This window comes from Apteryx rowi, unplaced genomic scaffold (genome assembly GCF_003343035.1).
Source record: "Apteryx rowi isolate R43461 unplaced genomic scaffold, aptRow1 scaffold_209, whole genome shotgun sequence".
NCBI lineage: Eukaryota > Metazoa > Chordata > Aves > Apterygiformes > Apterygidae > Apteryx > Apteryx rowi.
This window is the reverse complement of record NW_020448408.1, coordinates 1,066,555-1,082,061: the sequence shown is the minus strand read 5'-3', so window position 1 is coordinate 1,082,061 and position 15,507 is coordinate 1,066,555. Positions and strand designations below refer to the sequence as shown.

The window sequence follows — 15,507 nt, the reverse complement described above, 5'->3', positions numbered from 1 at the left end:
AATCTAGTGATTCAAAAGAACTAAACTATGAAAACTGACAGAAATATCATGTGTATGTGTGTGTGTGTGTGTGTGTGTGTGAAATGTAGACAGAAAAACATGAATGGAAATTAAGACCTCTTTAGGACGAATCATATCGCCAAAATGACTGGATATTGCTGTGAAAGATGGAGAGGACTTTGGCCTAAAACCCGCATTGATTCAGAAGCGAAGATGGTAAGGATGGGGTTCAGTTGCCCAAACATAGGTGCCTATTGCTCTTTAAAGGGTACTTGAGACATTGGCATGAGACTGGCAGACACAACACAGAAGCTATGGAAGACCTGAAACCTTCTGAAGTGGTAACCGGTAGCCAAGTGGAATATCCTACCACATCTACAGTGGCAGTAGGCACCTACATTTAGGCAACTAATTCCATCATAATTTGAAGGGAATGAATAAGTCAATTAGCATAAATTAGAAAATATGGCATGTAGAAAATTGATACGGATAGTTAAAGATATAGGGAGAACAGACATGGCTAGCAGAGCAACAAGAAGAAAAAGCACCTGAGAAAAAATGCTGCTATTATCTACTAATGGCTAGATGGAAACAGCAAAATTACTTACAGCTTGATTCCTGATCATTGACATTTCTGTTCTGCAGCTGAACAAGAACAGGCCAATCTATCTATATTGCAGGAGGATGAGAAACTATTCTTCAGCGAGTATGTCAGCGAGACGATGAGTCAGGCCACAAACTGGATGGTGACAAGCTGGGCTGTGAGCCAGTGGACAGCCTGCTTTCTTGCCCGTGGCATGGGAGGAAACGGGGCCGTCTAGTTGGTTTGTCAGGAAGCATATGGACTGCCTTTCTGTCTGGCTTTGACCAAAAACGTTAAACAATGCACCGTGGTAAAGCCTTCGCAGCCTGTTATGATAGTGTGTCTTTAGAAAGCTACTCTGAAACCTTTCAGACAGCTTTGAATCTGATTCTGCCCTTAGTACTGCCTCAGAGATATCATGTAGTGCTCGGTAAATCTTTTATCCAGACTTTTAAGACACACTCAGGCACATGTCCTTGTTTTCCAGGTACCTGACTTGAGATGCTGGAGTGCGATTTGCAGAAATTGTTCAGCTCTGGAGCTGCAATCAGTGGGCGCTTGCCCGAACGTGAAAGGTTACAGCACTACATTCTTGGAAATATTAAGCCTTAGGTTCCCATTGCATATTCAGAATCAGTGGCTGCAATTTGCCTTAAGATCCACATGCTTCTCTTCACCACCTGGAAATTAGATAAGCTGCCCAATTATCTCTTAAGGGTTTTGTGAAAAGCAGATGTGTGCGAACTCCTCATACTATAGTGATAAGCGCAATAGAAAATGCACATGAAGAAACTGATGATTCTGACTGTATTCAGAATGAGGAGAGAGTACAGCAAAGAGGGCTTAAAGCCACGCATTGTACAGATGCTTGTTTAATGAATATTGGCATTTTGTGTATCGAATAAATAGGGAAACTTGTGTGTTTGTATGTTTGTGGAATCCCTTGTGATCATCTAATTACCATCACATAAGGTATATGCATAAATGGCTTAATTCAAATGCCACTGGCTTAATCTGGCCACTGGCTAATCTGAGTACTTGGCTTTGCTAGAGTGATATCTTTATTACAGATTTGTGTAATATTAACTTTTGATTAGGTCATTTGCATATTTCATCTTTCCATGTTGTGAATAGGTTGTTACCACAGCAAAATATTCAATGGATAACTAAAAAAACAGCAGTTGCTTTTCATTTCCCCTAAAATAAGGATTATTAATTTCCTTACTCTGTGCTGTCTATTTTCCCTCCTCTCTCCTCTCCATGTGCAGTCTCAGATTTTCCGGAGCATCTCTGTTACTGTTTTTAATTGGTTCACAATTCTGTCTTGCTGCACCAGTTTCTAATGGTTACTTGTACACTTGACAGAGTTACTGATTAATTTGGCTTTCAGGCTTTTCTTTTCCTATTGAATTTTAATATAATTCTTTGGGCTTGCTAAATCTTTAGTTTACCCTTCTCCAAACCTTTCTAGAGTGTTTTGTTTTGGACACGGAATTCAACAGCAAAATTTATTATAAAATTATGCATTGTCAATAATTGTCACTGATGACGCTGGGAAGGAAGAAATTTACTTCTTGAGGTTTGTTCTTTGTTGTTTTCCTACCATTACAATAATCTTGGAAAAAGTTACTTTCTGATCCTGTGTTCTTAAAAAAAATTACTTGTTCATGACTAATATTCTACTTTCTTGTCCAAACAAAGAAATGTTTTGATAATCTTTCATTGCAAGAATCTGGCTTGATTTTATTTCAGAAAAATAAAGCTTCATGAATAGATGTCAGTTTAAAGATTTACATCTTCCTTTCCCCCATTACCTGACCCAAACTTTATTGAAGTTTTGGGACTTGCATTGGGCTGTCATACCTTTTATTCTCTTATTAATACCTGTTCAGACAAATTTGCTTCTCAGAAATCTAAACCTGGGTTGCCAGACTTTGTTGATGGGCAGACCTTGTCTTCATATGTTTTGGGAGGTGACTTAAGTTAATTCTTCAAGTTCTGGAATACATAAAGCACTTTTTTTTGTTAAAGCCTGTCCTTTCAAATCTCTACGCCATTTCCCTAAGTGTATTTCTTTGTTTTAATTTGGACAGATCTATAGGCAGTTGTTGAGAAGCATACTACTTACTGCTTGCAAAACCTGTGGCACATAGTAGTATGCTCAGCCAACACCTTTTGTTGCCAGCTCTCTCAGCTTTTACTGATAGCAAGCTTAAGCTCAATTTATTTGTGTTATGGTTATTATGACATCCTTGCAAGTGTGAATTGATGCTGTTTCTTCAATGACACAGTGTGGCCCGGACCTTACCACCTTCTTTTATCTTCACCATGTGTCAACTGCATGTGCCTGTGGTGATAATCAGATACCAGAATTATTTCGCTGATAAGCCATTTTAGCCAGAAGAGATAGGGTGGTTGCTCCTAGGGGCAAAAGATGAATAAACAGGAGACTTGCCTTGCAGCTGGCTCAGCTTGAGGGGAAAGGAGTCTGGGAGGCTGCAGAGAAATTAGGGCATGGCAGACACCTATTCTGCCTGTTATTTTTTCACTGAGCTGAATAGTTTTTTGGTTATCTCCAAACACGTGCCCCACACTTGTATTATCTTAGATTTCTTGTGGTCCCCTCTACTTCTTGCAGTCACATCCCCTGTGGCAGGCCACAGAAACAACTGTGGAGAGGAGTATGGTGATCATTCACCCTGACAACCATCGCACTGAGCTTCTGAAAACTGCTTCAAGGATCTCTGTGATGCACCTTCTCTTGGAATTAAATAACTACTTTTGTGTGTATGTGCATTCTGGTTTATTTCTGGGGTACTTTTTGTACCACCAAACTCTCCTCAACATCATTAAACTTGAGCTGCAGATAGCACTGGTTTGCGGACTCGGACCAGCATGTAGCTGCTCTCACGCTCCCCTAGCGCCCTTTTGCTTGCAATTCTGAATACAGACCCTTCCTTGGGGTCTCATCCCCAGGCTGGAAAGGCAATCACAAGTGTGCTTTTTTTTTTTTTTTTTAATAAAAGTCACTGCAATGTTTAGGAAGGAGAGGTGGAAACAAGTGTTTCTGGCTGGTCAGGCCCGTTAGGCTGCAATTGCTCCTCACTGGTGGCTTGCTTCTCCGTCCAGTAAGGCCTGCTGGTGCCTCGCTGAGAAGACAGTAACGCTTTTAACCAGCAACAGCACGGTAAGGAGGCAGTAACTCACACACAGCACGGCGAAAGCGATTTTGGGGAGGTAACATCACCCGGCTGCAGCCGGTGACAAAACAGGGAGACTTCCTTAGGTCAATAAACAGAAAAAAAAAAAAAAAAACTCGCAGGCTTTAAAACCTTTTATTCGAGCACTACGAGGGCAAAAAAAGTGACTCCCTTCAGGCACACACAGGCGAGAAGCCGGTGAGGGGGCAGCGGAGCCCCCCTCCTCCCCGCCGGCGGCGGCCGTTTCCCCTGGGGCGCGAGGGCTCGGCCCGCGCGGAGGCACCTAACGGTCGCCCGAGAGGGGGGAGGGGCGGCGGCGCTGCTCCCCGGCCCTGCCGGAGGGGAGGCTGCCGCCTCGGCCCGCCGCGCCACGCCGCGCCTCCGCCTGTCTCCGCACAGGGGCGGGCGTCGCGGGGGAGCCGGGCCGGCAGGAGGCGTCCTGCGGCGGGCGGGCGGGAGGAGGGAGGAGGCGGCGGGTGCCGGCTCTCCCGGAAACAGCGCCGGCCGGCGGCAGAGCGGCGGCGGCAAAGCGGCGAGGAGTCGCCTCCGGTGCTGCGCCGCCGCCGCCGCCGGGCGGGATGGAAGCGGTGCCCCGCGAGGAGAAGCCCAACCCGCTGCAGGATGCCAACCTCTGCTCCCGGCTCTTCTTCTGGTGAGCGCCCGGGCGAGGGCGGAGGCGGGGGGGAGGTGCGGCCCTGGGGCTGCCCGCCGGCGGGGAAGGCGCCGTGCCGGGGCTTTACCGCCGCCGCCTCTCCGTCCCTCGGCTTCCCGCCCGGCTCCGGGGCCGGCGGGGGGATGCTGAGCCCCGGCGGCCGCGCGGGGGGCCGCCGCCGCCACCCCTCCCTCCTTCCCGGTTCGCGCTCCCCCCCGGGAGGGTCTGGGCGCCCCGGGGGGGGGGAGCGGCGCGGTCCGAACTGCCCCCGTCGCCTCCGGGCAGTGAATCCGCAGAGGCGGCTCAGCGAGGGCCTGGCGACTTAACGCGGGTCAGCGCCGCCGGCCCGGGGCGTCCCTGGCCCGCAGGTGGCTCCGGAGACGGAGGGGGAGCGGCGGCGCCGGGGCGAGGTCWCCCGAGGTGAGAGCCGGTGCCGCCGGGAAGCCCCGCCGGGAGCAGGTGCGGGGTGCCGGCGGGGTCCCGCTTCTCCCCCGTCCCCGCCGCTCTCCGGGGTCTGGTAGCGCTTCCCCGGGCCGAGGGCGCCGGCAGCCCGGCTGGAGCACGTGTTGGCCGCCGCGGCGGGCAGGCAGCGTGCGGGTCCCGTGCGCTTCCTCCTCGCCGCGCGCCCCGTTGCCGGCGGCGACCCCGCTCTGCTGCTCGCATAGCGGATCGGCGGCAGGTACTGCCCGTCGCGGGAGCGCTCGCCAGTCTCCCTGGCCGAGTCTGGTGGTGGTTCTCTTTTTCTTTTTTTTAATTTTTTCTTTTCGCCTGGATGAGGCTGTTTCTGAACTGCGCAGTCTGCTTAGGGGTTTCCCGGTGTGAGGGCAGCCTCCTGCTTTGACTCCCTGGGGGCGTGGGGTGTCGCAGAGCGAAGGTGGGGGACGGAGCGCTCACGCAAGCTGCTAGGAGACCAGTGACTTCTGTGCTAGACCAGGTAACTACTGTGGCAGTGCAGAGTCGGCGCTTGTTCTCCTACTAGCGCTGCCTTTGGCGCAGAGGCACATCGTTACTCAAAGCAATTACGGTCCTGCAGTTTCGCTGCATTGAAATATGATAAGAAAAAAAAAGACATGCAAGGTGAAAAGGAGAAGTATCAAGCTTGTCTCTCTGAGCAGCACCCCTTTGGAAGAGGACAGTTACAAAGGTAGCACTTATCCTGCTTCACCTGTTGTAGCCTGAACTCCGGGCGCACATCCTGTATTACCTGGGGAAGAAGGAAGAGGGGGCATGGTGCATGAGGCCCCTGTGTTTGGAAGCCTCTGAAACACAAGCAGAAAAAGCCTTTGATCCTAAAAGCGTCTCTGAGCAGGTGTAGGGATCCTTTATAGGAGGCAGAGGGATTTTAAAGGCCCAGGCCAATTTTAGCTAAACACGTTTTCAGTCAAGGAAATGTCCTTGGAGGTACTGTGTGCAAGAAACAGAGGTTGTATGCTTGTGTTGAGCTCCCTGTGTTCAGCAGTTTGACTTGTCATTTCTTTTTTAGCATTGGGGTGCCCATGTTAGAAACAACTTTGCTAGGAAGTCCAAGCAGAATGAGATGAACTACGGGTTGGCCAGATAGCATTGCAAYGCTGCTTTTACTCTATTCACTGTCTCTTGCAGCAATCTTGTGCTGCTACCAGTAGTTAGGTTCAAAACAATCCTGCTAGAGGTGAAAAAGGAAGTGTGCAATGTTCATGACTTTTTTTTTTGACTGTTCCCATCATCCATCTTACTGCTCTCCAGGTGGATTGTTCAACAGCACCAACAAAAGCCGTTTTAAATTTTTGAAGTTTTAGGAAAGCACTTCAAAAGTTCCTTTTACCCCAAACATGTTTGTGGGTTCTTATTCTGAGAAGGGCAAGAGGAAGGGGAGCCCTGTGTTTGTGAGATGATAGGCCTGCTGAAATTTCGGAGAGTGACTGGGATATTTTGCTTTACAGTCTGTTACATTTCTTACTCTTCAGACAGTAGGGCTCAACTGTAGGGCTTGTGCTGTGAAGAAAGTTTTTAATAGAATGTGAAAAATTTTAATGAATTAAAAAAAAAAAATTGTCCTGTGTACTATTTGCCAGGCTCTCACAGGCTTCAGCAACATTATGTTACCCTTCTACCTATGCTGCATGTGATCATCAAAAATACCAGTATATTCTTGCTGTTTGCTAGTCAAAAAGCTTTAGTATTTTCTCAGTGAAAAATTCAGCTGAAGTGATGTCTGCAGTGACATAAAGCGAGGATCTAGGAGCTGTCATCTTTATGCAAGTTAATACTTTATTACATAAAATCAAGAAAGGATTAAAGTACGCTTCACTAGCTATAAAGCTAACATTAAAGCTAGCTTTAATAATCGTTCACTGCTTCTACGAAGCACCCAGCTTTTGACAGTTGTGTGAGCATTTCTTGGGCACTGCTTCATTGGAAGTGCCGTCTCTGAACATCCTGTGAGAAGTGTTTTCAGTTGGAGAATTGGAAAACCAGTGCTTGAGGAGGGCTGTTCTGGGAGTAGTGGCAACAACTGACCTGTGGTTGCTCCAGTGTGCCTGCTATGCTGCCCAAACCCTAGCTGTTGACTGTTAGCCCTACTTTCTGTCCTTATTAACAGCATTGCAGGCAGCTGGGCAGGTGTCCTTTTTCTTCTTCTATTTATTTATTTKTTTTCAAAAGTCCAATCTAGCTGTGGTAAGAAGGCTCTTCCCCCCCTCCCCCACCTTCTTTGTTGCCAGTGGTGTAGAAGTAGAGCTAAAGTTATTCTGTCTTGCAGAAACAGGATCAAACTCACAGGGGAAAAGTAGTCATGTTTTCATTGAATTATAAAACTCAGGTAATGAGTGTGTAGGCTGAAGACATTCTTCTCCCGTTGTTCAGAGCTTGTCTTCTTGCTTTTGGGGTTGTGACTTTGACAAGTATGAGCTTGATAAACATTAAACGCTCTAATACATTCATGGGAAAGAGGAGCATCTGGATTGTGTGTGAATATTGTTATTTTATAATGCATCCCTTGTGTAATGTTAGTTGGATGTTAAAAAAAAATAAAAACTATTTATGACAGAAGTATGAAGATGAGGGCAGTTGCAAAATATTCTTGTTTTCCATATCTCTCACTGAATTATCTATATTAACATAGGATTATCAAAGAACCAATTGCTGTTCTGGGTRTTTCGGATATTAYTCTATCTATTGACCTTCATAGTTGCTAGTTCCCATGCTCCCAGACTTCTCTAAGCTCTGGCTGGTAGTTCAGGTAGAGTTAGAGCACTGGGATATACTTCCAATTGTCTGCTTTGCTTTACCTCATCCTCGCTTCTTATTTTTGGCTCAGCTTGCTGATGAGAATGAGGGCTTTGAAGGATTGATTGGAGGATTTGCTTGGTTTTTAAGGTCATCCCCCCCTAGCAAGATACGGTTCAATTTAGTGATTTTCATGTTTAAAAACGTGCTCTGTTGCTGCAAGTTTGGGTTTGAAAAGCTTTGCAAGTGTGTCTGGAATTGAGAAGAACACTTTTCACATCTTTTCTCTGCTGTGAGGAGTGGGGATTCTTAAGTTAATAGTTGTATACAGTAAGAGTATTTCTTTTTCTAAATATTTTCTGGGTTTTGAGCATGTGTGTTCATTAAGTAGCTGGTGTGTTTTTATTTGCTTAATASCATTTGCTCCCTTGAGTTGTCAAAGATGTTCTTGCTATACAATGCTTGCTGCTTCGTTATGCACCCTGTTTTTCAGGCATGGAATTCACTTCTGTGGAAGGTTACAAAAGAAGTGCTATAATTACATTTTTGAAAGACTAGTTAACTTTTGGCCCATTAATAACATGAGAAGGAGGGCAAGCTGGAACACCCTGAATAGGGAATCCAGTCTTCTTGTTCAGAGAAGTAAAAGAAAGTAAAGTCCTGCTAAATTTCATTTAGCATTTATTTTTAAGAAATTAATAATTAAATAAAATTAATAATACTTAAATATTTGTCTGTCGTAGAATTGCTGGGCCTATGACAAGTTTTCAGCTTTTTGGAACATTGGGCATTGTCAGCACCCTAAAGCTGTATGCCTTTTTATATCATCACTTGATATGCAACAATTGCCATTACAGTAAGGGTATTAAAACATGAACTGAAAACTTGCTTCAAGGCATCTGCRCAGTTATGATTCCAAGGAAGCAATGAATGTTTTATCATTACCTTTCTGTGTCTGGCAGTGTTGCTCTTGGCCTACCGAGGAAGTGCATTAGGGAAAATGACAAAATGAAAAGGCTTCTTCACTAGTCTGACCTAGCATGTAAAGGGAGAAGATTAAAAAAATCTTGACCTTTGAATTTAAATGAACAGAACGCGATAAGCAGAAATATGTAGGTCCCAGGGTTTTCAGTGACTGCACATTGTGTAGCTGTTTATGTCTGAGCAAATATAGTCATGCAATGTACCTCTCTTGTACCAGTGTAAATAAGTACGTACTTTTCATAACTTTTCCTCCTCTCACATCCCAGAGTTTAGAATTAGAAGGGCCACTGGCTAATTTAGTTGGGCTTTTGAGTGGGCCTAAATGTCGTATGTGCTTTGGTCCAATGACTTTGCTCCCTTGTAAAGCATATCTTGCCTTGCTTGGAAAGAAGTTAAACAATTGCTTTTCTTGGATGTTCCAGTTGGAATTGAACTGTAGCAGTATTAGATACAATTAGTGTTCTTTATTGTGTCAGCAAATAAATTTATCTATGGTGATTTTATCTTTACTTCAGGTCATGAATGAAAATACCAAGCAGTATCAGGCTTTGTAGTGAATTGCCTGATACCTGGTGAATTCCCACCCAAAATGTCCCAAATTAATGATGATGCTGACTCCTAACTGATAACACATTATGAAGATCTCTGAGATGGCTAATTTTTAGTTCATTTAGTGATTTATTGTCACAAGATGACTACCCTTAGCAGGACTATTGTGGTACTATATGAAACTCTAAAAAAAAGTGTAAACATCCTCAGTTTATATAAATGGAAGGTACGTTTTCAATAACCAAAGAATGAAATCGGACTTACTTTTTTTTTTTTCCCCCTCCTTCTGATTGGAAAGAAGACTGAGGACATGTATATAACCTATTATAAAGATAATGCCTTTTTTTTAAATTTATCAGATGTTTAATAACCCATAGTCAAATTTTAATCATTTGGTCTCTTTAACTACTACAGAATCACAGAATCACTGAGGTTGGAAGGGACCTCTGGAGATCATTTAGTCCAACCCCCCTGCTCAAGCAGGGTCACCTAGAGCACRTTGCACAGGATTGCATCCAGGCGCGTTTTGAATATCTCCRGAGAAGGAGACTCCACAACCTCTCTGGGCAACCTSTTCCAGTGCTCTGTCACCCTCACAGTGAAGAAGTTTTTCCTCATGTTCAGATGGAACTGTCTGTGTTTCAGTTTGTGCCCATTGCCTCGCGTCCTGTCGCTCGGCACCACTGAAAAGAGTCTGGCYCCATCCTCTCGACACCCTCCCTTCAGATACTTGTACACATTAATAAGATCCCCTCCTGAGCCTTCTCTTCTCCAGGCTAACCAGGCCCAGCTCTCTCAGTCTTTCCTCATAGGAGAGATGCTCCAGTCCCCTAATCATCTTTGTAGCCTTATTCATTTGTAAGTTTTGCTTATTTTATTGCAAGATAGATACATTATGTAGGAGAAAATATTGCTTGAAAACAGCATTTATGAGCTAGTTAAGTTAAAAATATGTGGGCCCAGAGTGCTAAATAGATTATACTGATTATAGCAAGTATGCATAAACTGTGAGAATGTTGGCATTTGAAGTATCTGTATGAGCGTAAAGCTCTGATGCATTAGATACACCATGAGATGACCCGTTTATATATAACAAAACACTGAAATTACTTGTCTTTGAAATGCTCTAGCCAGTGTGTACTGTGTCATTTCCCAGAAAGACTGTCCTTGTTGCAACCTCCTGAAATAATCCCTGCAAAACTTCAAAATCAAGGGTAAGTTGTGCTGTTTTTTTCCCAAAGTCTACTTCCTCCCTCCCCTCACCCAATTCTAAAAATTTCTTTGAGAGCTTAAGAGTGGAGTAGAGGGAAAACAATTAGAGTTTGGGAGTGGAGGGTCAAAAAGATTAATTATCTTCTATTCTGCGTACCCGTGTCACCCAAACATGTGTCATACCAATGTGAACTCACAGCAGGTGGTTTTAAATATTCCTACTTCCATTACTTGCAGAAAGGGAAGTTAATACTGAAATTGCTGTCATTATGCTTCAGTATTAGCATTTTCTTTTGGATATTGAAATCGGAGCCCATTATGCTCATCTAGCCTTTCTGCATAACTTCATCTCTTGATTTTATTTTTTTTGTTGTGCTTTTTATCATTAAACCTATATATGAGCTCTAGCACAGTTTTCTAGATATATTTTTCAAGTGATGAAGAATTTGCCCACTCCAGCTAAATTGTTTGACTAGTAAGTTAATTAGAGATTAGGAATTTGGATGACCAGTTCTCTTCTGCTAAATTGAAGAACTCTTCCCTTCCATTCACTCTATGTAACTGTTTAGGTTTTAGGTCAAAAAATAGCTTATACTACTTAAATTTCTTGCTATAAAGCATTATCTTCAGACCTTTGCACCAAATCATCTGTATGATGAATATTTTTTCTTGGCATGTGGGTACCAGATCTGGAATCAGTATTTTGATAACAGTCTCTGAAATAGTCTAGTATGTAGTTAAAAGCAATGCCACTTTCCAYTCCCTTTTCCCAGGCTCTGCAGGAAGCATTAGCCACTGTATGGCAGCCTTTTTCTTTTTTGCCTCCTGTTTTTACTTCTGCTTGCCATCTGGAATATTGGGAAGGGTGTTTGAGTAATCAGATAGTTCATACCTGGCTAATGCTGTAGATGAACAGCATGAACCAGCCTGCTTTAAGTGCAATCAATACCGATTGAGTTACTGTTAGCATAGGAAGAGGGCTGTTCAGCACTGTAGCTGCTCACACCCTGCTGTGAAAAACCAAAAGCAAGGAAGACAAGATGAAGTTAAGTAGCAAAGGTTATTGCTGTCTGGCATTGTAACCGAAGGCGTGAAAGGCGTTTCTGAGTTTACATGGCTTTGAAGTAATTTCATTCTGTTCTTACTGTTCTTTATATTGTACACAATGAGAAAATCCACTCTTTAAGCTGCCAGTAAACGGTGGAGGGAACSTGTGACTAAAACACTAGCTGAAAAGCATCTGAAGAAATATGAGAACTTACTCTGTTTATTAATTGTGTGTAGCTGCTTTGGTAAGGGGAAGTGGGAAATGACAGCTTGCTGAGGAGAATGGGTGAGCATGCGGAATAGTGATAGTAAAAAAAATAGTCACGTGATGATTACAAAATGTTTGTTGCTGTGAGACTTGTGAGTTCTTGCATAATAACACTGTAAGACTGGGTGTTCATCTGTCTGTACATCCCATCCCAATGGTGCTCCTCTGCACTAAAAGCAAGCAAATGGCACACTATTGGATTTACTCTCATGGTTTTTAACTTTGAGTCATGTCATGAAGTTGGGTAATGAACAGTACAAAAAAACATATAGGCACCTGAGGTAAGCTATAGAGGATAAACAACATGAATTTATAATCAAAAGGTCTTGTGAGGAAATCCAATTTGTTTTACAAAAAACAACTCCGATTTAAGTGATTAAAGAGAAGGAAATACATGTTACTGCACAGCTTAGTATTTGAAGTAGTGCTTCCAAGCTGCTCAAGATGAAATCCTAGCGTTATGGAAGAATTTGAGTAAACAAAGACTCTCCTGTGCAACTTTTGAAAAATAACTGGACATTGAGTATAAACAGATGATGCTTGTAATGTAATTCACAAATAGGCTTAGGAGGAATGGGGAAAATACAGTTTGTAAACCACCTTCTTAAGGAATTAGTTGATGAGAGTATACAGGATGTGGCTTTTACCGGATACTGTGAGTTTACCCAGAAGGTAAACTCCTGCCTATAATTAAAAATAGAGAGGGGAAAAAAAGAGATGAATTATTTAGTTTAATCAGAAGAATAGTCCATTTAGCCTGATTTTTCTAACTCGGGCAATGATAAAGCAAGGCTTTTTTGTGAAACTGATGAGGGCAAAATTTTGCACTTGTATAGAAGAAGGTAATATAATGTTTTAGTTTTTGACTGTGGGATAACAGCTGTTGAGGAGCAGTATGAGCGGGGCCACTGCAGGATGCGGGGGTGAGCCGGGAGCTGAGGGTGAGCGCAGTACAGGCGATGCCCTCAGCTGCCAGGCACAGTCCCATGGTGCACAGGCACCCCCATGGTGTCGCCGGCGCTGGGTGCCAGGGCTGGGCCAAAATGGGGCTGCTGAGACGCTGGGCAGGGGGTGGTGGGGGGTCCCAGGTGAGGCCCCTCAGGGCAAGTAAGGCCCAGTGCGGCTTGGGGCCCTGATGGTAACACCCTTTCAGGGAGACTTCTTTGTGATTGTGGCATATCTTTTATTCATATCCAGTCTCTAATGTAACTAGAGATGCTTCTTGGCTGATATTTTGTGACAGACTTTCTCAGGTCATGAAAAACTTGCAATGCGTGGATTTCTGGAAAACTCTGCAGGCCTGCTCTGCAGTGTAGAAATATTACTTTTTTGACTATTTACAAGCAGGACATTATATTAATCCAAAGGTAGAGTGATTCCCATCCCTAGGCTCATGAACCAGTTGAGCTGGACACTGCTACTAGTTCGGCTTACCTATTGGTAATGTATTTCTTCCCTGGCTAAAAGGAAATTCTTTTGGAATGCTAACAAACCTAATTTAAAAGCTTCCTCATTTAAGAAATTTAATTTTATGCATCAAATACAGTGGCGTGGCTGTTTTGGTTTCAAAATGACTGTGTCTTTAGGATAGCAGGGACTGGTTCTCTTCCATGTTGCCTCAGTGAAAAAGTCAACCATCCCTCAGGTCCCACTTCTTTTTTTGTGGATAAGACAGCTCTGTGTTTTTTATCTTTTTCTGCAAGCCCCATGGAGTCTTTCCAAAATACTGGTGTAGTTTCTCTAATTACAGCTGGTAAAACTTGCACTTTCCTGAACAACTGAGTAAAACTACAGCTGGTCAACTGGGTTATAATGTCACAAAGAGTGTAATGTCAGGGCCCAAGAGTAGGAAAATGCAGGAAATGAATGTTTGTATTGTGGTCTTTAAATATCTGTTGGTTCAGAAATGAATCACTTTTTTTTTTTTTAAATCTGTGCCCAAGGTACGGCTGTAGAAGAGGAAAGGCTTTTAGGGTCAGAGCAATGATCTGCTGTTTTGCAGTTGGCTATCTCTTGGGTTTGCACCAGGTCACCAAGTGACTTTTTTTTTTTTTTTTTTAATCTTGAGTCCTAGCGACATCAGTATTCTGGCAGTAACAGGAACTAATTCTTGGCTTCTTTCCAGGGTGATGTCTTTGATCAGCTAATTGCCTTGATAGGAGAATAGAGCCATTCCCAGCAGAACAGAAGGTGCTCAGGATTCTTTCTAATGTTCCCATTTTTATATACAGTTTATGCTAGCAAAAATTTGGACTATGCCCTTTAAAAGGCATCRCATGAACATTGCGTTTCAGAAGAGTGACTAGAATGAGGTACTGCTTGCCTGATGCCTAAGAACCAAATAGCTATTCAAAATACTTATCAAACAGAGAGGTACYGAGGGGAAGAAATGATAGTCACTGAGGGGTCCTTTATTGTTTGTTTATTTTTTTTAAGTTGAACAACTTTTTCAGAAGGAAAGGTAGAAATATGGGGCTGAGCTATGAGCCTTTTCCATTGCTCTGCTCCTCATCTCTTTTTCTTCAGACTGTAGATTAGTAGCGGGTGCGTTTTACACCCATCCATGGGATGAGAGGAGTAGTTTGCATTTGTCTCTATATATTCCCTGTTTCTCTATGTCATCTTAGCCTTTTTTTTTTAAAAGCTTTTTTTTATTAAACCATAATACAGCTTGGGCAGTTTCTGTATTCATGATGAAATCTACTTTTCTGTAGGTTTTTTTTTTAAATCCTTAAAGGGATCAGTGTTAGCTGATCCCAGTTTTGACAAAACAGACATGCTGCTGTAGTGGAAAGTCTCCCTTTATGGCTCAATCTGGCTATTGAGGTTGCAGGGATGTTCTTTATCTAGGCCATTGCCTTATGTTTCCTGCTGCTTTAACAGTCCTCTTACAGCACGCTTTTTTTATTTACTAAGCTTTCAGTCAAGAAAAGAGCCTGATTTTTGTTATGAATGTGTGACTCCTGTAATAGCAGCCTGGGTGAAACAGGATGGTCTTGATGCTGTCCTAAAAGGAGAGAATTCAATATCGCCTAATCTGCCTTCATATGTGGCATCCTGATGCCAGATCTTCTATCTGAAAGTAGACCTTCCAGCATGAAGTTCAGGACACATCAGTGAGGCAGCAAACTTGTACTGTTCTTGTTGTACTGACAATTTGTGATGGACAAATAGAAGACATCATTTTTGAGCTGAAAACTCTCCCAAAGACTAAGCTTATTTTGAAATTTGTAAAGAAAAATGTTTAGCCTTGTTCTAAAGATCTTCAACTGTAGTATGCAATAGCACAATATACTTTTAAAAAGCTTTCATACTGTTAAGACCTCTCTAGCAGTAGTTCTTAACACTTAATAATTGGAGAGAGAGTAGTTGGGTGTAATAAAATTAGAGGCTTGTATCACTGATGTCTAGGAATCTTAAATAGGTTTTTGAACAGTGTAGAAAGTATTCTGGTAGGTACTCCATTACATAACTTGTTTTGCACATTAAAGGTGTGCATAGCTGTTCTTGACTGTTCCAGAGTGGTGGTTAGTTTAAATTGGCACAAGATTTTGCAAATTTTTCCAATCTATTTGAGAGGAGTCAGAATTATGAGAACAATCTTATAATCTCTCTATTAATTATATGACCTTTGGAAGTGAAGTTTTAATTGGAGTCAATATGAGAATCAAAGCAAGACCACAGAAACACCAGACTGACTGTGACTTGTCCTGTGTGGAATTCTGCATCTCTCCAAGATCCAAAGTTGCATTTAAGTACGTAAGTGTTGGCTGCAAGCTCAGTTATCCAATGAATAAAATACATT

The 15,507-nt window shown here is 43.1% G+C and overlaps 1 protein-coding gene across 3 annotated transcripts in view; it reads left to right on the top strand.

Moving 5' to 3' along the window:
• Nucleotides 1–4,287: 4,287 nt before the first annotated feature.
• Nucleotides 4,288–15,507, top strand: part of ABCC4 (ATP binding cassette subfamily C member 4) — a 156,110-nt gene continuing 144,890 nt past the window's right edge. For all 3 annotated transcript variants that reach the window (XM_026064093.1, XM_026064097.1, XM_026064098.1), the window contains exon 1: nt 4,288–4,435. In XM_026064093.1, coding sequence (XP_025919878.1) covers nt 4,362–4,435 — 74 coding nt within the window. In that variant the 5' untranslated portion in view covers nt 4,288–4,361. The remainder of the gene's footprint in view (nt 4,436–15,507) is intronic.